The 25,119-nt window shown below is 33.9% G+C and overlaps 2 protein-coding genes and 2 pseudogenes across 2 annotated transcripts; 2 read left to right on the top strand and 2 right to left on the bottom strand.

Annotated features, from left to right (window-relative positions):
- The first annotated feature begins 2,989 nt into the window (after nucleotides 1–2,989).
- Nucleotides 2,990–21,307, top strand: LOC136202202 (uncharacterized). The gene is made up of 4 exons (XM_065992700.1): nucleotides 2,990–3,169; nucleotides 4,592–5,477; nucleotides 5,772–5,892; nucleotides 21,035–21,307. The coding sequence occupies exons 1-2, from the start codon at nucleotides 3,068–3,070 to the stop codon at nucleotides 5,453–5,455; spliced, it is 966 nt and encodes a 321-aa protein (XP_065848772.1). The 5' UTR covers nucleotides 2,990–3,067; the 3' UTR covers nucleotides 5,456–5,477; nucleotides 5,772–5,892; nucleotides 21,035–21,307.
- Nucleotides 7,809–11,006, bottom strand: LOC136203173 (receptor-like protein 7). The gene has a single exon (XM_065994258.1). The coding sequence runs from the start codon at nucleotides 10,911–10,913 to the stop codon at nucleotides 8,001–8,003; it is 2,913 nt and encodes a 970-aa protein (XP_065850330.1). The 5' UTR covers nucleotides 10,914–11,006; the 3' UTR covers nucleotides 7,809–8,000.
- On the bottom strand, nucleotides 12,782–15,996 carry LOC136203844 (receptor-like protein 7; annotated as a pseudogene).
- Nucleotides 20,162–21,307, top strand: LOC136203843 (protein CHLORORESPIRATORY REDUCTION 6, chloroplastic-like; annotated as a pseudogene).
- Nucleotides 21,308–25,119: the final 3,812 nt, after the last annotated feature.

Genomic DNA, 25,119 nt, shown 5'->3' with positions numbered 1-25,119 from the left:
CATCTGTTCTGTCTCATGAAGCAAAAGAGAGGTTGCAAAAATACATTCTTTAGCTTTGGTTGTAATGAACTTCGCCTTGTAATGTCTGACCTGCTCACCCTTAAAAACGGTCTCATTCCACCATTTCCATAACCACCAAACGGTATAAGCAAATAAAATAGACCATGACATATTATCTATCCGTACTGTAGAAGATAAATTTGACAGGAGTCATTCATCATATCCACTAAAGACAAACTGGTGATTATATAATATGAATATAACACATTTAATAAATGGTAAAGGCTATTATTTTATTAAACTTATAAAATTGAATTTTTTTTACTATTTAAATAATTTATTGTTCCATAAATTCTTGCGTGTTTTAAAATCAATGAAACCATATCATTTATTTTTTTTGATGAAAATAATTTATTTATTTTTTACTCTTCTCTAAATCTTTTATTATATTGATGGAAGTATGAAACCCAAAAAAAAAATTATTATCAGTTGATTTAAAGATATTAAGATTTATAAAAATTATAGTTAATTTCTTATTATCAGTCATTTAAATACGGAGACAAGCTAATGGGTCAGCTCATGATTTAGCATGGGCAACACGTTTCAACACTTATTCCATATTCTTTTATTTTTTACCGAGTTCAATTTCAAATAATGTATTACAGTTTTGTTGTTCTTCGGCTTATTAATATCATGAGATAAATTTCATCAATGGTGTACAATCTTTGTCCTATTTCACACTTTGGTGTACAACCTTCAATTTGTCTCACTAATATATACGAACTTATAGGTGACCTCGCAATTTGGTGTATGGCCGGTTAAAATGACCGGTCAACTCGAAGTCAACACGCCACATCACTAGTTTGACTGGTCAAAAAGTAAAAAATTAACCCACTAATATAAGATTACATTTATACCCTCTTCTTCCTCCTTCCTATTCTCTCCCTCTCTCTCTCTCTAACTCCTCATTCTCTCCACCAAAGTCCAAAGTCTGTAATCTTAACTTCTCCATTTTCAAGCTTTATATCACAATGAACAAACTTTTTTGCGTTAATATAACTAAGTCCTTCCAAAGTCAATTTTGTTTAGTGTTTAGCATTTGAGTTTGTTATGTTGTCGTCCCCAATAAATTGGGCTAATCGGAAGTGTACGAAATTACATTAAACAATCTCTTGTTGTCTTCAACTTACTGATCGCAATAGAAGCATCAGATTAAATTATCAGAACTCTGAAGCTGGTTCAGTCTGAAGCTGATTCATAACAGCAATGTTGTTCTCCATTGCTACACTTTCCTGTGGCCATGAGATTTCTTTTCCTGTAATTGTTTAATTTCTAAATCCTTTTATTTGGGTTTTCTTTTTCTTTTTATTGATTAGCTCCTTCATGGGTATTAATTTAAATCAGCAACTTTTGATACGCTATATGTGGATTTATGGAATAATTAGGAATTTCAAATTTCGATTCGCATTATCAAGTTATTTCAATTATTTCTATTTTTGTATTTATTCGACCATGAAAAAAAAAGCTGCCAAGGATTTGCTGCATTTTGGTGGATGAATTGGTGATGAATCTCTGGTGATAAATTGGTTGGAAGTGATTAGGTCAATCAAAGTTGAGGTGGAGAGAGAGGAACTAGAGAGAGAGAAAGGGAAAGAGAGATGGAGAGGAAGAAGAAGAGGGTATAAAAGTAATTTTGTATTATTGGGTCAATTTATGATTTTTTGGCAGGTCAAACTGGTGATGTGGTGCGTTGACTTTGCGTTGACCGGTCATTTTAACCGGCCATACACCAAAGTGGAAAGTCACCTATAAGTTCGTACATATTAGTGAGACAAATTGAAGGTTGTACACCAAAATGTGAAATTGGACAAAGGTTGTACACCACTGGTAAAATTTACCCTAATATCATGCATTATTGGTTAAAAAAAATTATAATTAATAAAGTAAATATATACGTTTTGATTCCTCATCCAACCAAACAGAACTATTAAATGCTTAGTTGAATTTCAATTCTGACATTATTCGGATTTTCATTTGGATTTGGAAATTTAGGACTAATTATAAATCTAGCCCAATTAAAATGGGCTATTTACATATCTAACTCACTTTGTTTTCATCTCATCAAATTAGACACTTTTATCCACTTTGGATAAAATTACCCTTAGTTCTATTCGACCGACCGATCGATACGCTCATGCTTCTTCTTCTTTCGCTTCTTCTTCTTCTTCTTCTTCTTCTTCGGTTCATCTTTTTCAATTTCTGATAGCAATCGTTTGCGATTTTTTGAGATTATTGAAATATTATGTTCAATTTTCCCTAGAAATGTTATGTTTTTAGCTTATACGCATACTTTTCTTGCCTCTTTCTTCATCTGCAATGTTATCGTTTCAATTTCCTCTATTTTCCACCATTTACCTCCATTTTCCTCCATTGTTATCGTATTTGTGACGAAATTTGTTGCATTTCGTTGCGAATGCAACAACTCTTGTCGCATTTGTGACGAATTCGTCACAAATGCGACATCGCAGCAGTTCATTTGTTATATTTTTTTCTTTCTCGTTTTTTGAGCTTTCCATCCTAATCCTTTTTCACAGACACTAATTCTTCAAAGGTTGAACGAAACATAATCTATTCTCTCTATAAACCACTATTTTCTCGTCGGTTTGGGATTGTGAAGAAGACGTTGAGAGTTTGAGGAAGAAGGTGAATTGAAATAAAGGTATTCTTGTCCAACGTGGATGAAAGTGTCTAATTCGGTGAGATGGAAACAAAGTGAATTAAATATGTAAATCAACCGTTTGTAATTAGCCCTTTTTATTCCTCTTATTAATTTTGTTCCAAATGTAAATTACCTCATTTGAATACCCGAATCCTAGTTACCATTTAAAGTAAAATGATAAAGACAGAGAGGCCTTTCTGAGAACTTGAATAAAAGTTGAAGCATTTATAGTCCTGCAGTCGACATCAAAACATAGGTGGCATACTCAAAATAGAAAGAGAAAGAGAGGGAGAGATTTAGTGAAGCAGCATCGGAAATGGAGGTCGGTAGTGTGTTGCAGAGCAAGAAATGGAGAGAGAAGAAGAAGAAGAGCTTCCCCCTGGTTTTAGGCGCAATATCAGATGTTTGGCTGATGAATTGTTGCCAAGAAAACCCATTGATGCTTCTTTGGTTAGCTTTCTTACTCAATTTTTGTCGATTAGATGCCTTTCCTTTTGTTTTTTCACAATATTGTACGCCACAAAACCCTAACCTTTCTCATTTTATCTATTTGATTGAAAGTTTCTTTCTTAAAATTTGGGTATCCAGATATCGACTTCTCTGTTTTACAATGTGAAATTTCTTTTCAAGTTCCTGCATTTTCTCAACGCCCAATAGTTTTTCCTAAAAGGTGCTTCTTCCAAAGGCTTAGCCTGGATGTTTGATGAATGAAGAACAAAGTAATAGAATTTTATACAATGTGACATTTTGATTTAATCTATGCACATTTAATTGACTTTTAGCTATTATATCCCTATTTAAGTTGCTTTTTACTTTGGGAATAGATATAAATTAGGGCCTCCTTGTAAAGAGTTTTTGGGTAAAATTAAAACTTTGAGGCACAGGTTTTGACTAGTCAAATATCGTGTTGGTGAGTGGTTTGAAATAGCTTATTGATTACAAAAAAGCTAATTTTGAAAAAAAAGCTGGTTTTATGAATTTTTTCAATTGCTTATTCCCCGTCTCTTTTGATGGGCGTTTTTATCCCTAATTACTACCATTTAACCCCCAAATAAAATATAGCCATAAAATAGCAATGTACTTATTTGTCATTTTATACAAACAGTTATTAGTAATAAGCTAAGTTTTACCAAACAAGTTTACACAATCAGCTATTAAAATCAGCTAACCAAAAAGGTAATCCGCTAACAATGTAATCGGCTATCAACTAACAACTATTTGCCAAACAGGGCCAAAGTCTTTTAATTAAAATTAATTACATTTCTTAATTCTTGTGCCTTAACCTTAAAAACATGTAACGGAGGGAGTACTATATTAGACTTGTTGATGACAATTTTAGGGCCTCATCGAGTACAAATTTTGGGGACAGTTTATGTAGAAACTTTTGATGAAGATCATGGCTAGATTTTTCTTTTGTTGATAGTGCTTCTACTTTGTTGAAGCTAATTGTTATTGTTTCACTTTCCAATTTGAAGAATCTAGGTACATTGTATACCATCAGAGTAATATTACATTTTTTTTCCTTTTAAATATTGCTTACTGGAAAAATTCAAATAGTCCTATGTTTTTCAAACCCTTTTGATGTAGGATCTATGATATTTAACTTATCTCTGAACAATTATTATGCTAGATATAAGTATTTTGGTAAGAACATCTTAATATTTATTAATTTGGTACTTACGGTTCCTGCTTTATTAAGCCAATTTCATAAGCTTCTAATGTTTTGATAGCTTTTAATGTGTATTCTCATCTATTACCAAATTCATATCTGAAGTTCCAGAATAATGCATGCCTCAGTTTTGACACATTCTGTGTTTTAGTGAAAAATTCCATGATTTTGAGCATTTGGGTCTGAGTAACCATTTTTCTCAGGATAAAGGAAAGAGAAAGGAATTGTTTCAGAGTACAAGTGGAGAAGTTAACACACCAGCCATTAAAATCAGAATTAGACGAGACGAGATCAATCCGAATCCTGTGATACCCAAGAGTGAGCTCACGGAGGATGAAGGAAGCATTGAAGGAGATTTGAATGAGAATGGTGCTCTTTTTGATGAAGCTACTGATATTGTTTCATTTCATTCAGAAAATAAGGTGTATACACTCTCCAAGGCACCTCACTTGACAGCAGATGTGATTTGGGTCGATACACCTTCAATTCATTGCGTCAAGAAGGGACTCAAATCATTCTTGTTAACAGCAAATCCAAAGGATATACCCCTTATCATAACTCAAGCCAACAACATCTTTGCATTTCTCCAAGGCCTCAACGCAGATTACTTATCTTTCTATAACAACGTCCGCGCCTACATTTGTCATTGTTTAGAATGGTATGCTGCAGACCAGGAGCTGGATAAGTGCAAGCGGTCTGCAAAATCGGTATCTCACTATGATCAACTCGTTCACCAATCAATTGAAGCAAAACGAGTTGTTTTTGATATTGAGGATGATTTAGTTAAAGCCAAATTATACATGGCTCCTCTGGAAGCTCGTGTTCAAGATATGAAAGAGTTGTTAGAAAAGTTTGAGTTAGAACTCGGAGAAATGAAAACGGATTTTAGAAATCTTGTAGCCAAGAAGACACAGAAAATGGAAGTAGTTGCATCACTTGATAATGAATTAAAGGCAACTGCTTCTAATGCTGAAAAAACCCGGAGCAAGATTAGAGAAAATATTGCTCCGCGAGAGAAAGCAAGGATATCTATGGAGAAGGCTAGAAATCAACTAGAAATGATTTGAATCTGTACCATACTCATATGATGTAAATTACTTATCTGAATCTCCATGAGCACTTGATCATTGTTGTTCGATTAACAATTATCTGAATATCTATCAGCACTATCATTCTCGTTTATTGTTTCTTTGATGTTGTTGTTAGTTGTTTGCTATTGCTAGTAGCTAGTATCTTTTTTGTCTTCTCTCCTTCTCAGGGACTGTAGATTGCAAGGATATATAATTTGCAGGAGAAATCTTTCAGTTACGATTTTTTCGGTCTTTGAGCTCTCTGAGTGTTCTGTCAAATCGAGATCTCACTGGTTATTTGCCTGAATTTCAGGTGGTTAGCCCTCTTGAAATGATGAGGCTTTAGGATACAAATTTCTCTCATCAAATACCAAGCTCAATTGCTTCAGGATATCGATTTTCGGGGCTGATACCATCTCCACTTGGAAATCCAAGTAAGCTGAAATTTCATTATTTTTCTCTAAGCAACTTATTAGGTCATTAATATATACTTCTCAGCTTTAACATTGCATAAAAACATGTCTTTCACATATTAAGTTATAGGCTTAAAGTCCAATTAGGTCTCCAATCTATACCTTAAAAGTCAATTAATTAGATCTCTAAGTTTCTAAAAGCATCAATTAGATCCTCAATCTATACATTAAAAGTTAATTAACTTAACTCTATAACCTTCTAAAATCCCTAATTCAAGATGCAAATTTTTTCATGTTTTAGGTGCATTAGACGACATCGAATTGTTACATTCATGTGTTAGCAAACTTCTATTACATACACTATTAAAAGTAAATTAGATGCACTGTTAATTTCTCTCTAGCTTCTTCTCCGCCTTGCGAACTTCTTCCAATTGAATTCAAATGGAGATTCTGCCTCTTCATCTTTTGAAGATGGTAACGATAAGGTACTAAAATTCCCACATCTTTTTGACAAGGGATGCGCACAAAGCCCTGGATTGGCTGAAAATGAATCGTTTTGAAATGTCCCGAATTGGTTTCCTTTCGGTACAAGTTCTGTGAGATTATTGTGAGAGACATTGATGAGTGCAAGGAAAGTAAGGAGTGTAAATTGTGTTGGGTCTCCGAAGAGTTCATTTAGAGAACGATCCAAAGCTTCAAGGTCTTTTACACTCCTTAGAGACGATGGTATCCTTTGAGCATGTTGTTGGAGAGGTTCAGCTATTGAAGTGGTCTTAGAGTTCCAATGGTTTCTGGAATTTCACCTTCAAATTTATTACTTGAGAGATCAACAAACACAAAGAATTCTAGGATTCGATTGTATGCTCTCTCCGTGCCTTTGTTGACAATTCTAATGAAGGATTTCGAGAAGTCCACTTGTGGCTACCAATGTCAAAACTCATACTTGCTTCCATGTATGCTAGGTGGTCATAATTAACACTACTCATACCAATCCAATTTCAAAAGTATTTCAATGGCAACGTTCCTGTAAAATTATTGCCAGAAAGGTCGATAACCAAATTTGCTTAGAGATTGTCCTATTGCATCATGCAACTTATTAGATCTCAAAGACATAATCCTAAGACGTGGAAGATTTACCCAACCAATAAGGGAAAACATTATTATCTGATTTCTAACTTTAAGCTATTGGTTAATGACCTGGGCACGTCACCTTCAATTTTATTTTACCTTAAATCCATCAATTTTAATGCACAACCGGATATAAAATTGTCAGGAATTGGATTGGTGTTAGCAAAATAAATTGTTGTGGATTAGGTTGATGATTTGCTCATTCCCTTGGGGTTGCTCTTGGATTTTGCCCCAAAGCAAAATAAATTGTTCTCACCTCTCAACTCATGTGGCACATTTTGAAGCTAGTTATTTCTTGTTTCTTGCTTGAGATCTTCAATTTTCTGTTCAATGTCTTCCATTTGATCTTGAGGAATTATTGGTTAGACCATGGTGGAACAAACAAACAAATTCTCAAGGCTTAATACATCTTTAGCTGTAGATGAAAAATATTATCCAGGAATACCCTTACCACAGTTGCGGCGTTAAAAGGATGAGATAATGCTATGGAAAGACCTCCCTTGGAGAATCTGTCCACCACTACTAATATTGTATCAAAACCATTAGAATCTAGTTCGGGCCAATATGCATCAATCTAGAGCTTGATTTTCACTTTTTACGTGATAAAGTTGCTAAGAAAGAAATACGGCTCTCCTATCTTTCTATATTGGATCAAATTGTTCATATCTTCACCAAGCCACTCTCCAAGTCCTGTTTTCAACTTCTCCCGGACAAGTTCCCCACTCCCGAGGGGATGTTGGGGATGGTGCTGGAGTAGAAGAAGGGAGATAGGAGATAAAATAAATTCTACACCCGAAAATATATAAAGAGTGACTAGAGAAGATTATACGTTTTAAAATTACTAAACAAATTACATAAATGTCTTCTATTACATTCCAGAAACTATTATAAGTAAATTACATACACTATTTAGTACAACCTTAAAACATAAACATGTACTATTACAATATCATTTTCAGAAGCAAGAATTCATTTTTCCATTCATTTTTCCATTCATTTTTCTAGCTTCTTCTCCACCTTGCAAACTTCTTCTTGACAAGCCATTCATACTTCCTAGTATCCATAGCGCATCCAAAAGCTACTCCTATCACTAATCCGCTACCAATCCCTATCAACACAATCTCCCAATTAAATTCCAGTGGAGATTCTACGTCTTCATCCTTTGGAGGTTGTAATGACAAGGTTCCAGTATCTCCACACATTTTTGACAAAGGCATCCCACAAAGCCCGGGATTGGCCGAAAATGAATCGTTTTGGAATGTGCCGAATTGGTTTCCTCGGGGTACAGGTCCTGTGAGTTTATTGTAAGAGACATTAAAGATCGAAAGGAAAGTAAGGACTGACAGTTGTATAGGGATGTTTCCTGAGAGCTCATTTAGAGAAAGATCCAAAGCTTCAAGGTCTTTTAAATTCCCCAAGGACAATGGTATATGACCTGTAAGAATGTTGTTGGAGAGGTTGAGGGATTGAAGTGCTCTTAAAGTCCCTAAGCTTTCTGGAATTTCACCTTCAAACTTATTACTTGAGAGATCAACAACCACAAAGAATTCAAGAATTTGATTGTATGATCTCTCTGTGCCCTTATTCACAATTCTAATGAAGTATGGAAATAGAAAATTATAAAACCCACCGGTAACCTGAAAATTTGAGATTGCTTCCATATATGCTAGGCGGTTATTAACAATGCTTTTCATGGCAACCCAATTTTGAAAGTATTCCAATGGCATCTTGCCTGTGAAATTGTTATTAGAAAGATCAATAATTTGCAACCGGTTAAACTCAAGTTTACTTAGAGGTTGTCCTATTGCACCATGCAACTTATTAGATCTCAAAGACAGAATCCTAAGATGTGGAAGAATACCCAACCAAGAAGGGAAAACATCAGTCATCCGATTATCCTCAAGATTGAGGATTTCTAGCTTTGAACAATTGGCTAATGATCTGGGAAGCTCACCTTCGAATTTATTTTGACTGAAATCCATCATCATTAATGCACAACCACTTGCATAATTGTCAGGAATTTTTCCTGAGAGATTGTTGTTTGATAGTTTTAGAACTGATGCAGAACTTCCCAAGTTGGCCAAACAGGGAGGCAAGTTTCCGCTTAAGTTGTTGCCTGACAAATCTAAAGCAAAAGCAGATGTTAAATTGCAGAACAATGGCGAGACATCTCCGCTCAATTTGTTTTGTGAAACATCATAAAGAGCAACAGAAGCTGGTGGTATCGGAAGTGGTCCTTCCAATTTATTAGAGGAGAGACCCAACATGCGCAAATGAGTCCATGGGAGGGTAACACTGGAGTAATGTTCAAAACCAATCAGAAAATTGTTGGCTAAATTCAAAAGACTAAGGCTTTCCAAAGTGAATATCCAGTTGGGTACATATCCCTTAATGTTGTTCTTAGTGAGCACTAAAACTTCAAGTTTATCTTGCCCACGTAAGAAGGCTGGGAATTCTCTGAGTTGGCATCCAGCCAATGATAGGATTTGAAATTTAGGGAGAGTAGCATTGATATATGTGTTGTCGTTGGCAAAGGACAAATGATTTGCTGATAATTGCAGAATAGAAAGATATTTCGATTGAAGAAATGAATCATATCTCATTGATCCACTAAGATTGTTGGAAACTACGTCGACAACTTGAATATACGGAACCCGAAAAATCGAATCCGGAACTAGACCCTGCAACTCATTGTCTGAAAGGACAAGCTTTGTTAAATGGGTAGAATTACCTAGCCAAGATGGGATTTGACCAGTTAGTTGATTAGAAGTAAGCCATAACTGAACGAGTTGGGTTAGGTTTTGAAATGAAGAAGGGATGACCCCATATGAGTTGGTACTCCCCAAATCCAAAACTTGAAGATTGGTTAGTTTACCAACCCAATCCAAGGTGCTAGAGCTGAAATTGTTTGAGTTAAGTGCAAGAAATGTGAGTTGTAGGAGATTTCCCAAAGAGGAAGGGATGTTCCCCGCGAAGTAGTTCACAGAAAGTTCTAAGTAGTTAAGCTTAGTAAGGTTACCAATTGAAGATGGTATTGGCCCCCCAAAACTACATCCACTTGCACTAAAATAGCTCAATGACCTGAGGTTGCCAATTGAAACAGGTAGCTGACCGGAGATATTTGTGCCATCAAGGGCCAACATCTCAATTGGGCTAGCCACTTCGAATTCTGGTAGATATCCGGTGAGATCAGGGTTATTCTGCAAGCTAAGGAAACAAAGATTAGGTAACTTGAAGATAGCTCCGGGAAATTCACCTTGCAGTGAACATTCTTTCAAAAGGAGAGATGTCAAAGAAGTTAAGTTTGACAAGCTCTGAGGTACATGAGAAGAAATGTTGACACCACTTAGTTTAAGTTCAGTGAGATTGGTTAATGCCTCAACTAACTCTTTCAAACTAGGCTTGTGGAGCATCAGCGGATTCTGCCAGAGACTAAGAGTAACCAGCTGGGAAAGTTCTAAGATTTCTGTTGGAATTTGGCCAGAGAAGTTTGCGGAAGCGAGATCTAAATGCTTCAACTTTGACAGGCTTCGAATCCTACCCGGGATTCTTGAAAGATTGAAGTTATTTGAAGAAAGGTTAAGACTTGTAAGATGGACGAGTCGGAAGAGAGGGCTGTCAGAATTGATAGAACCATAGAGACAACTGTTTGAAAGGTCAAGCCCGATCACACGACCTGTTTGATCATCACAGTCGACACCATTCCATGAGCAGCAATCATCCCCAACTTTCCAAGAGCTGAGCTTGGTATAATCAGTAGAAGGATCACAGGAGAACGTGTCAAAGACAAAGGTTTGCTTGAATTGTAACAAGGAAGAGCGGTCTCCATCTTGGCAAAATTGTTTCTGCAAGGAAAATGTTTGGTAGATCAGATAGAAAAATGAGAAAAATAGAAATGAATATTGCAGAAACATAACTAAGTGTTTAAGGGAGTAGTAGTGAGTTGTTGAACCCCTTCCAGCCACAACTTCATTTTATAGAAAAACAATCAGCATTCCATACGATTAAGCATTCAATACGATTAAGCATCAGCATTAAAATCACTGACAGTTGAAGTAATTATCATTTCGGAGGGAAGTTTGGGTTTTGTTTATAGAGAAAGACATGTGAGTTATATCTCACAGTTGGGTCAATTTCCAACTGTCAGTATGAATAAGTCAACTGTTAGTTTGACAAAGTCAAATTAACTTTGATTACATAATTAATTATGATCCACATAAGTCAACTGGGTAGTTTAATATTCCAATCAATCATTGTTCGGTTTTGGAGATACTTGTTAGCTATGTTTGAGCTAGATGGTTGCATAGCTTTGGGTTCAGCAACATCAAATCAATGATTAGAAAAGAATTGGAAAGTATTGTAGCTTTAATCAAAGAAAGGAGAGACAATTAAGCAAAGGATCTTTGAAAAATGATTAGTTTATATGAGTTTAGTTTGTCATGAAACCATTTGAACTGAAAGCTCGAGCTAATAGTTAAAACCCAATCATAGATTTTATATCAATCTCTGACACACCTCCACACGTAAATACTCATTGGGTTTGCAGCGTGCACAACACAAACACATCCCACCATGTCCTGATTCCTGGATTGAAAAAGTATTATAGCTTTAATCAAAGAAAGGAGAGACAATTAAGCAAAGGATCTTTGAAAAATGATTAGTTTATATGAGTTTAGTTGATATGATTGAAAAGGGAAGAAGAGGGAAACAAAACTAACAGAGGAGAAGAATAGACAGACCAATCATTGCATATTTTCATGTTTTCCTAGAAGCTCCAAATGGATGGTCATTGGTTAGACCCTAATGATGAAGTGGAGGAGTTAGTATTCAAGTTTTTAAATAAATATGATGGATGATTTTCATGATCATTTCGCGACGTTCGGTTTTTTTTCCAGACCCTAATTTGATTGGAAATGGGGCAACGATTAGAAGTCATCGTTTTACCACGAGTTCGATCGCTTTTTGGCCAAATTCATTCGTTTAGGGCTTCAAAAACCCAAATTACCGTTTTTAGGACATATTTTCTTTCTTTTTACCTTTAGGATTTTAGGTTTTCCTTTTACCTTAGGATTAGAGTTAGGTTTATCTATTTAAGGTATATTTTCGGATGTAGTAGTCAGTTTTTCATTAATAAGAATTTGAGTTTCATTTTTCAAGGTTCTTTGTTGAATTTTGAAGGTTTTGATAAGTAATTGTGCGCGATTCAATGATGTCTGTTTATTCTAGTTGCACCAGTTTATAAACGATAGTCCTTAAAATATATTAAAAGTGATGTTTTACATAATTCTAAGTTATTATTTTGACATAATTGTAGAAATTTTTTTAAAACTGAATTTTCCTGAAAATTCCCCCTTTATAAAACTGAAGGTCATGCTAGATATATATATGAACTTTAACGGGTCTAAATCAGGTCAGGCCTTAAGTCATTTTCCTTATTCAACCCAGCCCATTGGACGTTGGCCTCGTGTGCCAGGAAAGTAAAAGTGCATGAACATGTTTAATTGTGAGTAGGGTTATTTATGGGTCGTGTTGAATAAGACTCTCGTAAAGTTTTACGGGGCTTATATCTAAAAACATTTTGTTTAACTTGTTATTGATTTATTTAGCTTTGAGCTTGAAAATCAAATTATAGGTTCAATCCAAATAGATCAATCTTTTATATATTTTTGGGATTAGGAGATAGACAAATTTATTACAAGTAGTTTACATACATACACTATTTAGTACAATTTTAAAACATAAACATGTTCTATATAAGAATTTCATTTTTCCATTAATATCTCTAGCTTTTGAACCACCTTACCAACTTATTCTTGACAAACGATTCATACTTCCTAGTATCCATAGCGCATCCAAAAGCTACTCCTATCACCAATCCGCTGCCAATCCCTATCAACACAATCTCCCAGTTAAATTCAAATGGCGATTCTGCATCTTGTGAAGGTGGTAATGGTAAGATCCCAGTATCCCCCATCTTTTTGACAACGGCATCCCACAAAGCTCTGGATTGGCTGAAAATGAATCATTTTGGAATGATCCGAATTGGTTTCCTCGGGGTATAGCTCCTGTTAGGTTATTGTGAGATACATTGAAAATTGAGAGGAAAGTAAGGAGTGTGAGTTGTGCTGGGATATATCCTGAGAGGTCATTCAGAGAAAGGTCCAAAGCTTCAAGGTCTTTTAAATTCCGTAAAGAAGATGGTATATGACCTTTGAGATTGTTGTTGGAGAAGTTCAATGATTGTAGTGCTCTTAGAGTCCCAATGATTTCTGGAATTTCACCTTCAAACTTATTATTCGAGAGATCAACAACCATAAAGAAATCTACAATTTTGCAGATTGATGTCTCTGTGCCCTTATTCACAATTCTAATGAAGTAAGGATATCGAGCACTCCATATGTAGCCATCCATGTCAAACCTTGTGCTTGCTCCCATGTATGGTAGATGTTCATAATCAACATTTTTCATGGCAACCCAATTTCGAAAGTATTCTAGTGGCAACTTTCCTGTAAAATTGTTATCAGAAAGGTCGATAATCTGCAATCTGTTGAACTCAAATTTGCTCAGAGGTTGTCCTATTCCACCATGAAACTTATTAGATCTCAAAGACAAGATCCGAAGACATGGAAGAATACCCAACCAAGAAGGGAACACATCATTAATTTCATTTTTCTCCAGATTTAGGATTTCTAGCTTTGAACAATTGGCTAATGATCTAGGCGTCTCACCTTCAATTTTAGTTCGACTGAAATCCACCAGCTTTAATGCACAACCACTTGTAAAATTATTAGGAATTTTGCCTGAGAAACTGTTGTTGCTTAGGTTTACAACTGATGCAGAATTTCCTAAGTTGCCCAAACAAAGAGGTAAGTTCCCACTTAAGTTGTTGTTTGACAAATCTAAAACCAAAAGAGATGTTAGGTTGCAGAACAATAGTGAGACATCTCCGCTAAATTGGTTATATGCAACATTATAACTCACAATGGAAAGTGGTGGTTTCAGAAGGGGTCCTTCCAATATATTAAAGGAGAGATCCAAAGATTGCAAATTAGTTGATGTGAGAATAACACTAGGGGAATGCTCGAAACCTTTAAGAAAATTGTGGGCCAATCTCAAAAAACTAATGCTTTCCAAAGCGAATATCCAGTTTGGTACATATCCTTCAATGTTGTTAAAAGAGACATCTAAAGCTTCAAGTTGATGTTGCTCCCGCAAGAAAGCTGGAAACTCTATGAGATTGCATCTTCCCAATCCTAGGAACTGAAATTTAGGGAGAGTAACATTGGTATATGCGTAGTTGACAATGGACAAATGATTGGTTGATAATTGGAGATAAGAAAGATGTTTAGATTGAAAAAAGGAATCATATCTCAATGATCCACTCAGATTGTTGGAACGTAGGGAAATTGTTTGAATATTTGGAAGCCTGAAAATTGATTCTGGAATTGGACCCTGCAACTCATTTGCTGAAAGGACAAGCTTTGTTAAATGGGTAGAATTACCTAGCCAAGATGGGATTTGACCAGTCAGTTGATTGGAAGAAAGCCTTAACTCAGCGAGTTTGGTCAGGTTTCGAAATGAAGATGGGATGGCCCCAATAAGGTTGGTTTCAGGCAAAACCAAACGTTGAAGATTGGTTAGTTTACCAAGCCAGTCCAAGGTGCCAGAGCTGAAATTATTTTGTGAAAGTGACAAATATGTGAGTTGGAGCATATTGGCCAAGGTGGAAGGGATGTTCCTCGAGAAGTAGTTATTAGAAAGGTCCAAGGCGTTAAGTTTAGTAAGATTACCGATTGAAGATGGTATTTGGCCCCCAAAACCACACCCCTTGGCTATAAAAACTCTCAATGACTTGAGGTTCCCAATTGTAAGAGGTAGCTGACCGGAGAAATTTGTCTCACTGAGTATCAATCTCTCAAGTGGGCTACCCACCTTGAACGGTGGTAGATATCCGGTGAGATTTGGGTTGCTCAACAAGTTAAGAACACGAAGATTAGGTAACTGGAAGATAGTTGGGGGAAATTCACCCTGCAGTGAACAATTTTTGAGAACGAGAGAAGACAAAGAAGTTAAGTTTGACAAACTCGGAGGTAAATGGGAAGAAATGTGGACATCACTTAGATGAAGTTCAGCCAGATGCGTAAGTTTTTCAACTACATCTCTTAGATTAGGCTTTTGGAGCATCAAATATGGATTATATGTGAGATCAAGGGAAACCAGCTTGGACAGCTCCAATATTTGTGATGGAATTTGACCACAAAAATTTGTGAAAGAGAGATTCAAATGTTTCAACTCTGGCAAGCTTCTAATCCCACCAGGAATTGTTGAAAGATTGAAGTTATTATAAGAAATGTTAAGACTCGTAAGATGGAGAAGTCGAAAAAGGGGACTATCAGAATTGATAGAACCATAGAGACAACTGCTCGAAAGGTCAAGCCCGATGACATGACCTGTTTGAACATCGCAGTCGACACCATCCCATGAGCAGCAATCATCTCCAACTTTCCAAGAGCTGAGCTTGGTATAATTATCAGTAGAAGGATCATATGAAAACTTGTCAAAAACAAAGGTTTGCTTGAACTGTAACAAGGAAGAGCCGTCTCCATCTTGGCAAAGTGGCTTCTGCAAGCCAAATGATGAGCGATATAGCAGATAGCTAAATGAGAAAAATAGAAATGGATATTGCAGAAACAGATTACAGGGTGCCATAAGTTTGAGGGAATAGTAGTGTAACGATCCGGTCCGGAGAGGGTGGCGCCGGGGTAGAAGGCCCGAGCAATGAGCGGCTGTAAGGGATGGCGATGGAGGCAGGAATGAACTGAATTCCACGTCGGAAATGGAGAGGGGATGATTGAGACTTATTAGTAAGATGATAATCCAATACATGCAGACGCGTTTTAAAGCCGTGAGGCCCAAAGTGTTGGATTTGGACCAGAGCGGACGATATCTACATGGTATTGGATCAGAGTGTTACAAGTAGTGAGTTGTTAAACATTAGCATTAACATCATTTTATAGATATAAAATAACTCTGCATAAGCATTCAATTCAATGTGATATTAAGTATTAGCTTTTAACTCGCATAAGCATTCAATTAGGATTTCAGACTTGATGACTACCACTTCTTGCAAACACTGGGATGTTACATTTTATAGACAAAGTCATCTCACAGTTAGTATGACAAAGTCATTGTAAAATTCTTAAAAGAACTTTTCCAATTCGCTAATTAGTATTGAACGCCTTGTGATAAACTTTGATTATACAAACAATTAGCAAGTCAAGTGGGTTATTTAGCATTCAAATCAATCAGCTTTGTGCCACAGGTACTGGCAAAAACCCCGTGTGGCATCGAGACTTCTCCAAGTCTCGGCTAGCCAACTCTTACCGCAAGGGTCTATCCCCTTTAAGCGTCCTGGCAATGCATTTGTCGGTTTTCCGTCCCCGTAGGACATGACTCTCTGTGTATAAACCTTGCCTTAAGAGGGACACACACTATGGGCTAACTTCGGAGCCCGTAGTATCTATAGAGTTCCACCCTATGGAGACATCACGAAGGTCGAATGCCTGACTCTCCTAGTCCCTAGTGGACTAGGGTGGACCGTTTAAGCCATTACCGACTACTGACAAAGGGGTGGCGGAGATCCAACATTCGGATAGTCCCTATCCTTTATAGTTTTCCTTATACCAACTCGGCCTCTACCATTAGCGTACATTGATATTTCCCATTTGCCACTCTATGTCGAAGCCTTCTCGTAACTTTATCAATGCTTAGGATTGAGTTTGCCTATGACCGAACTCCCCCTTTACACTTTGATGCTTGCAAATCTTTGAGTTTGTAGACAAGATTACCTGTTGCCATAAGTTTGTATTCAACAAGATCAAAATCAATGATTAGAAAAATTTGGAAAAGAATGTATCTTTAATCAAAGAAAGGAGAGATGTTTATGAGTCCTTGGAAATTTTCCAACACGCACCAATAATTCAACTCACCAAATTAATGCCTAACATAAAAGAATATGCATCATGTTGCACCAGGGAGGGAACAACACGCACCAATAATTCAAGTGATCCAACTTAAAATTTAGGCTTAATACATGAAGAGTCCTTGGAATTTGTCCCAAAAATTTGATTAGGTCCCCTCAACTTGCTTAAAATAACCTATTTGACACCTGAATTTGTTTACAGTGATCCATTTGTCCCCTGAACTTGTTTAAAGTGATATACATTTCAATTTGTCTAAACTTGTAAAAAAATTCAAAACATAAAAAATAAAGACCCGATTCATGATTCTAAATCTTTAAAACAAATTAGTTTTCTATTTTTTAAAACTTTATGGTATTTTTATAGATTTGGAGTATCGTAATGCTTTGACTCAGTATAACACACTACGACAGGAAGCAAGGTTTCCTATTCGGAGTAGTATTGTGTTTCGGTTTTCTACTTGGATTCAACATCGTGGGGACATCATGGATTCGTGGGTTCCAAGTCGGATTAGGTCGTGGGTTCCAAGTCGGATTAGGTTAGATTGGGTATTATAAATATCCCATTATGTAAACCTAATTTGTATTCTGTTTTTCGCTTCCTAATAAATACTATTCTCCTTCTGCCCGTGGACTAGCCAACACAACGTTGGCGAACCACGTAAATCTGTGTTTCGATTATTTGCTTATTTATTTTTCATTAAATTCCGCAAAACATGGAGACTTCACCATGACACAGTAAGCAAGTTTGAAGGCTAATGAGACACCATGTAAGTTTAGGAGCCAATCAACCTTTTTGGATTAGTTCAAGTGCAACTTATCCACCCTAAAATCTATAAAAGTAGGGTAAATAATTTATTAGTCCTCTCCTTTTTACCTAATACAATGTTTAGTCCCTCTATTTTGAAAAACACATTATAAGATCAATATCTTTTGTCAATATTAACCCTTTGGTCCTTTTTCTATTTTTTTTAAAGATTTTTAACTGTTATATTTGACATAAACAGATAGACGGAAAATAACATAGTAACATGACCATTTTGTATCTACTATATGAAATTTTGAATACTCGAAGGATCGATTTTTTTTCTTTCTTTTTTTATTCTTTTTCGTTATTCATAATTAAAAAGAATAAAAAAAGAAAAAAAAAGTTAATAGCCAAGATTCTGTCCTGAAAACTAAGATATCTTTGGTTAAAAATCTAAAAAAACTAGGCAGAAGGATCAAATAGTTAATATTGACAAAAGATAAGGACCTTATAATGTGTTTTTCAAAATAGAAGGACTAAACAATGTGTTAGGCAGAAAGACGGGGCCTAATAAATTATTTACCCATAAAAGTAAGTCGATCAAAATATATGAAAATCATTTACAAATTTATGGAATTTACAAAAATTCATTCAAATCTATTAAAATTTGTAAAAGTGTTCACTTAAAAAAAAACCGTACGAGGAGTCATTGGAGACTGTTTGGATAAGTTGTATTCTACTCGTTATGGACCTTGTTGATTCTAGGTGAATTTGACGGGATATACTCTGAGTTGAATGTGAAGATCTTCTCCTTGGTCCACTTGTTAGAGGAAAGGCAGTATCTCTGTTGGTTGATTCCGACGTCTTCCAGCGCTATGGGCATTCTTGGTTGTCTAGGACAGTGACACATGTACTAATGTTATTTTTCAATGTTATCAGATGTCCACCACTTAGACTCCAGAAGCTCTTTTAGGTCTTCATCTGCCTTGGAAATGTCTATAAGGCCTTTAACTATTCATTCCTGGTGGAGACAACTGCTCGAAAGGTCAAGCCGGATTACATGACCTGTTTGATCATCGCAGTCGATACCATCCCACGAGCAGCAATCATCTCCAACTTTCCAAGACACAATTTTTGTTATCACCGACGGATATTTTTGTAGTGAACTATCTGCAACAACAATTGAACCTAACAGGTCATGATAAACATTACTACTATAAAAACACTCGTGTCACACAAAACTTCAATATGTTAAATTAGCAATGAATTGTTCTATATATATATAGACAAAAAAACATCATTAGGTCTCTGATCTTTCATTTTTTGGTTCATTAAGCCCTTGATCTTTTATTTGGATACATTAAGCTCCTGATTATTTATTTTTGGTCTCAGTAAGCCTTTAATGACCAAATTAGTAAGTTGTGAGCATCTAATTATGTTAAAAAGACGTTATTAACTTCATCTGTATTTGAAATTATTAAAAAATATATTTTTTACAGTTTGAATTAAGGTTTTTTCCTATAGCCACATTATACATCCAAAACTGCTTTCAAACAATGAAAAAAAACAAATTTCTAATGCAGGTGAAATGAATGACAATCTGTTAATCAAATTTTATGTTTAAAATTACTTAATTTGGTCATTAAGGGCTTAATGAGACCAAAAATAAATGATCAGGGACTTAATGTATTTAGTGAACCAAAAAATGAAAGATCAGAGACCTAATAATACTTTTTGCCTATATATATATATATATCTGGTTTAGAAATTGATGCTTTGTAATGAACTTTGTGTTGAGAAAATTAACTATTAATTTAAAACAATTAAATAAAAGAAGAAATTATTATGAAGTCCTAGGACTATCTTTATAATTTGCAGTAATAATGTATTGTTTTTATAATTTTGTAATAAAGAAAAAAAAAAAAATTGTTAAAATTGACCACCGAAATTCGGTGGTCAATGAGAAATCATTAATTGTGCCAGCAATTGCTGGCACAATTAATGAGCAAGGTCCTTGGCTTATAATAAGCCAAGGAATGCTCAAAATTTTGAGCAGGTGGTGAGTTGAGAGTATTGAGAGGAAAATTACATATTAGATACTCTATTTTGTAAACGTTTTAGAGGAATTTAACTTATTGACTTACTCTTCCGGTTACATTTTTTTCTCCAAATTTTATTCACCACAAAACTAGACATCGTTCTGTATTCCTGCTCTTCCTTAACTCCTTCCGTAATTGTTCGATCTTCATCAACTCTTTCTGTAATCATCCCTCTTCATCAACTCTTTCTGGTCTCCATCGATTTTCTTTCTATATCTATTTCATTGTTCGAACCTCGTTAGAATTATCTTACTTGAACTCGCCTCTGTGAAGCCAGATTGTATATAACACACACATATGAACAAAGCATGATTGATTTAGAGCTGAATATACTCACTCTCTCCCTCTCAATGGATTTCTTCCAGTTCCAGTAGCAGACCCTTTTCATTTACAATCCCCAATTTCCAACATCCACGCTTTGTTGCAGTCTCTGTTTCATTCAATCCTTGTGGGAATTTCGACCTCTCTCTATGACAATGATGATGATGGTGAGTATTTCATATTCTTCTTCATTTACTCAATCAACACCTTTTTAAATTTCTCAACGATTGATAGAGTCACCACCTGAATCTGGAGCGCCAATGCCTCCAAGTGAGGGCAGATTTGATGTTGTTACTGATAATGATAACATTACCCGTCTTGATTTATCCCCTTTTACAACCGCCACTGGAATCACTTCCCCCTTATCAGGTATATTCATTATTTACTCTACTTCTCTAATCAAAATTGTATGATAATGATAATGATGATGATGATGATTGCAGCAAAGCCAAAAGAATATCTTGAAAGAACAATTGGATTTAACATTAACTATGAAAGAGAAGATCCACGGATCCAAGAGAATTATCAGAGTATCCTGATGTAAGATTATGGTTTGTAAGACTTACTGTTTATTAATTAATTCACTCTATAAACCTCAATTATGAAATTAACCTGAGAATTGAGAAATAATCTAATGTTAAAGCCCAAAAATTCATATGATTTTATGATTTTATCGATTTGCGAATAAAAATATTTGGTGTTTAAAGAAGAATCATGTAATTTCATGGATTTCGAATTTTTTTTTGTATGTGACGAACATATTTGATGGTTAGTAGAATTGCAATTTTAAATGCATTTTCATCAATTGACCACCCCAAATATATTGTTTTGGTTCTGCCATCGGCTTATTTTAGATCTTATCCCTTAATTGAAATATTGGTTTTGCAGATGAATATGAAAATGAGCGTTGTTTTTAATCCAGAGGCATTAGAACTGTTCATCATGAACAAAGTTTTCGTGGTGTATTCTTGTTCTGAGTTTTGTGGTGTATGCTATCACAATATCACTTTTCTAATAATGCACATATGGATTTGTAACTAAATTAATTTTCTCGTTAGTCTGAGTTTCAATAGGCTATAGTTTTTTTTTTTAATTATTATCTATAGATGTCTACTATTGTATGCCTAATTTCTATGTAAAGTTTTGGTCTTTTGGTTGTTTTATTCATTTCAATTTTTGGTTTAGGATTTTTGAATCACTGAAAAATTATTTGTATTTCTGAATCGGTGAAATCGTGGAGAGAGGATTAGGAAGGCAATCCTATAAATTTTTTTGGTTTGTATTTAACAAAGTGGGCGCAATACAAACGGGGGCGAAGCCGGGGGTAGGGGAGGGTCTTCCAACCCTCCGGAACACCCTTGACGAACAGCGGTTCAGTCCCGAGCAGTCCCCAAAATAGTTATAGAATGTGATTATATGATATAAAACTAAGTTTGCATAGTTGATTGTAGTGATAATTAAAGGAATCTCTACATCCAATAAGTATTATTTTTAATCATTATTAACCTCATTCTCCTTTATTATTTTTAATTATATTTTTTTAGTTACAAAATTCATGATCAAGAAGACAATTTGATGAATAATTTCTCCAATTGACCAAACTTTGTCAACGTTAGGGATAAAATTGTTCTTGGCTACCAACGTTAAGGGTAAAATTGCACCATTTTAGACGTTAAGGGTAAAATTGTTCTTAGATGTAAATATTAGAGTATTTTTGCACATCTTTACTTTATATTGAATCTCAGTTGTTTTGTACCTTAATGTTTCTAATTATGATCAAATTTACCCTTATATTAAATGGAGTCCCTCCGGACTTTACGTAACCTTGTTATTTTAGGATGAAAAATCCACAAACCTAGTGAAATTAAAGTTTTACGTAAAACCTTTGAACTTGACGTAAATCTTTTATTTTTAGATATAATTTAAATATAGTTTAACTAAATTTACGTATCCTTTTCATTTTAGGAGAAAAAAATTCATAAACCTTGTGAAAATAGAGTTTTACGTAAAACCTATGAATTTTACGTAAATCTTTTATTTTTAGACATAATTTACGTAAGGTTTGACTAAATTTACGTAACCTTGTTATTTTAGGAGAAAAAATCCACAAACCTTGTGAAAATTAGAGTTTTACGTAAAACCTTTGAACTTTACGTAAATCGTTTACACATAGTTTGACTAAATTTACGTAAAACCTATCAATTTTATGTAAATCTTTTATTTTTTAACATAAATTACATAAAGTTTGACATAATTTATGTAACCTTGTTTTTTTAGGATAAAAAATCCACAAACCTTAACTTTACATAACTTTTTTATTTTAGGAGAAAAAAATTTCACAAACCTTGTGAAAATAGAGTTTTACGTGAAACCTATGAATTTTACGTAAATAATTTATTTATAGACATAATTTATGTAAGGTTTTAGGAGAAAAATCCACAAACATTGTGAAAATTAGAGTTTTACGTAAAATCTTTGAACTTTACGTAAATATTATATTTTTAGATATAATTTACGTATAGTTTGACTAAATTTACGTAACCTTTTTATTTTAGGAGAAAAAAATTCACAAACCTTGTGAAAATAGAGTTTTACGTAAATCTTTTATTTTTAGATATAATTTACGTCAGGTTTGACTAAATTTACGTAACCTTGTTATTTTAGGAGAAAAAATCCACAAACCTTTAGGAGTAAAAAAATCACAAACCTTGTGAAAATAGAGTTTTTACGTAAAACCTATGAATTTTACGTAAATCTTTTATTTTTTTGACATAAATTAGAGTTTTACGTAAAACCTTTGAACTTTAAGTAAATCTTTTATTTTTAGATATAATTTACGTATAGTTTGACTAAATTTATGTAACATTTTTATTTTAGAAGAAAAAAAATCATAAACCTTGTTGAACTTTATGTAAATCTTTTATTTTTAGATATAATTTATGTATAGTTTGACTAAATTTATGTAACCTTCTTATTTTAGGAGAAAAAATTTACAAACCTTGTGAAAATAGAGTTTTACGTAAAACCTATGAATTTTACGTAAATCTATTATTTTTAGACATAATTTTCATAAGGTTTGACTAAATTTACGCAACCCTTTTACTTTGGGAGAAAAATCCACAAAAATTGTGAAAATTAGAGTTTTACGTAAAACTTTTGAACTTTGCGTAAATATTTTATTTTTAGATATAATTTACGTATAGTTTGACTAAATTGACGTAACCTTTTTATTTTAGGAGAAAAAAATTCACAAACCTTGTGAAAATTAGAGTTTTACGTAAAACCTTTGAACTTTATGTAAATCTTTTATTTTTGATATAATTTATGTATAGTTTGACTAAATTTACGTAACCTTTTCATTTTAGGAGAAAAAAAGTTCACAAACTTTGTGAAAAAAGAGTTTTACGTAAAACCTATGACTTTTACGTAAATTTTTTATTTTTAGACATAATTTACGTAAGGTTTTACTAAATTTACGTAACCTTTTACTTTAGAAGAAAAATCCACAAACATTGTGAAAATTAGAGTTTTACGTAAAACCTTTGAACTTTACGTAAATATTTTATTTTTAGATATAATTTACCTATATAGTTTGACTAAATTTACGTAACCTTTTCATTTTAGGAGAAAAAATTCACAAACCTTGTGAAAATAGAGTTTTACGTAAAACCTATGAATTTTACGTAAATCTTTTATTTTTAGAAATAATTTACGTAAAGTTTGACTAAATTTACGCAACCTTGTTATTTTAAGAGAAAAAAATCCATAAACCTTGTGAAAATTAGAGTTTTACGTAAAACCTTTGAACTTTACGTAAATCTTTTATTTTTAGATATAATTTACGTATAGTTTGACTAAATTTACGTAACCTTTTTATTTTAGGAGAAAAAAAATCACAAACCTTGTGAAAATAGAGTTTTACGTAAAACCTATGAATTTTACGTAAATATTTTATTTTATCGGTCCCTATGTTAAATATCTAACATATTGTTTGTTCTCGTATTTTAATAATATATTTTGTAGTTCTTATTTTTTATTTTGATCAACAGTTTTGTCACTTAAATTTTTAAATTATTGAACAGATTAGTCCATGTATAAGAGACTAAACTGTTGAATTTAATTAAAATTAAGGTTTGAATAGTGTATTATTGACATATAATGACTAAATAGTGATTAAATTAAAATATAGGGACTCATATATTATTTATCTTGTAATTAATAATTTTTAAAATTTTCATAATTAAATATTACCTGCTATAGCAGATTACCTTTTTTTATTAAATTTTAATTAACATTATTATTATTTTTCTTAACACATGTCCTATTACTATTGGATACTAAAACAAAGTATAGTTACTTTGTTTTCCAACAAAGTAACCATAGAATTTACCATAAAAAATAAAGAGAAAAAAACTTTATATACTAATAAGAAACATAGTACGGCCGGTTGATGCTGGTTCTTAATATGTTCAACAAACCAGACTGAACCGCTTGAACCGGTCAGGTCAACCGTACCAAGCAGTTTCGTCTGGTTAGCCATTCACACATGTTTAACTTAAAAAAACAATTATGTTAAAGGTGGGATTCAAACCTAGGCCCTTAAAGACCACTAGGTACATCTTACCACTAAACTAACTTTCAACTTATGAATAAAAACAACACGGTATACTTATATATTATACTAATGCTTAAAATTTAAAATTTTATTTATTATTTATATATTTTGATAAATATTATTAAAAACTTAATTAATTTTTGCAATATGATGTCATCCAGTTCAACTAATCCGAGTGAACCGATTGAACCAATTGACCCTTGACCCAGTTGTCAATCCGGTTCGATGTCCGGTTCGGTTTATAAAACATTGATAAATGGGACTTAGCAAGTGTCTTTATGCATGTGTTGCAAAATAAGAATTAACTATTTCAAATACAGAATATCAGTAATTATACAAATGAAAGTATGAAACAAAA

The sequence above is a fragment of the Euphorbia lathyris genome, chromosome 8, assembly GCF_963576675.1.
Source record: "Euphorbia lathyris chromosome 8, ddEupLath1.1, whole genome shotgun sequence".
In the NCBI taxonomy this organism is placed as follows: Eukaryota; Viridiplantae; Streptophyta; class Magnoliopsida; order Malpighiales; family Euphorbiaceae; genus Euphorbia; species Euphorbia lathyris.
Note: the sequence above shows the minus strand (reverse complement) of the source record. Positions and strands in the feature narration are given on the sequence as shown.

Coding starts and splice junctions, on each gene's coding strand:
- LOC136202202 (XM_065992700.1), top strand. CDS start 3,068: ATGGAGAGAGAAGAAGAAGAAGAGCTTCCCCCTGGTTTTAGGCGCAAT. Junction 3,170..4,591: donor AACCCATTGATGCTTCTTTG/GTTAGCTTTCTT, acceptor CATTTTTCTCAG/GATAAAGGAAAGAGAAAGGA.
- LOC136203173 (XM_065994258.1), bottom strand. CDS start 10,913: ATGTTTCTGCAATATTCATTTCTATTTTTCTCATTTTTCTATCTGATC.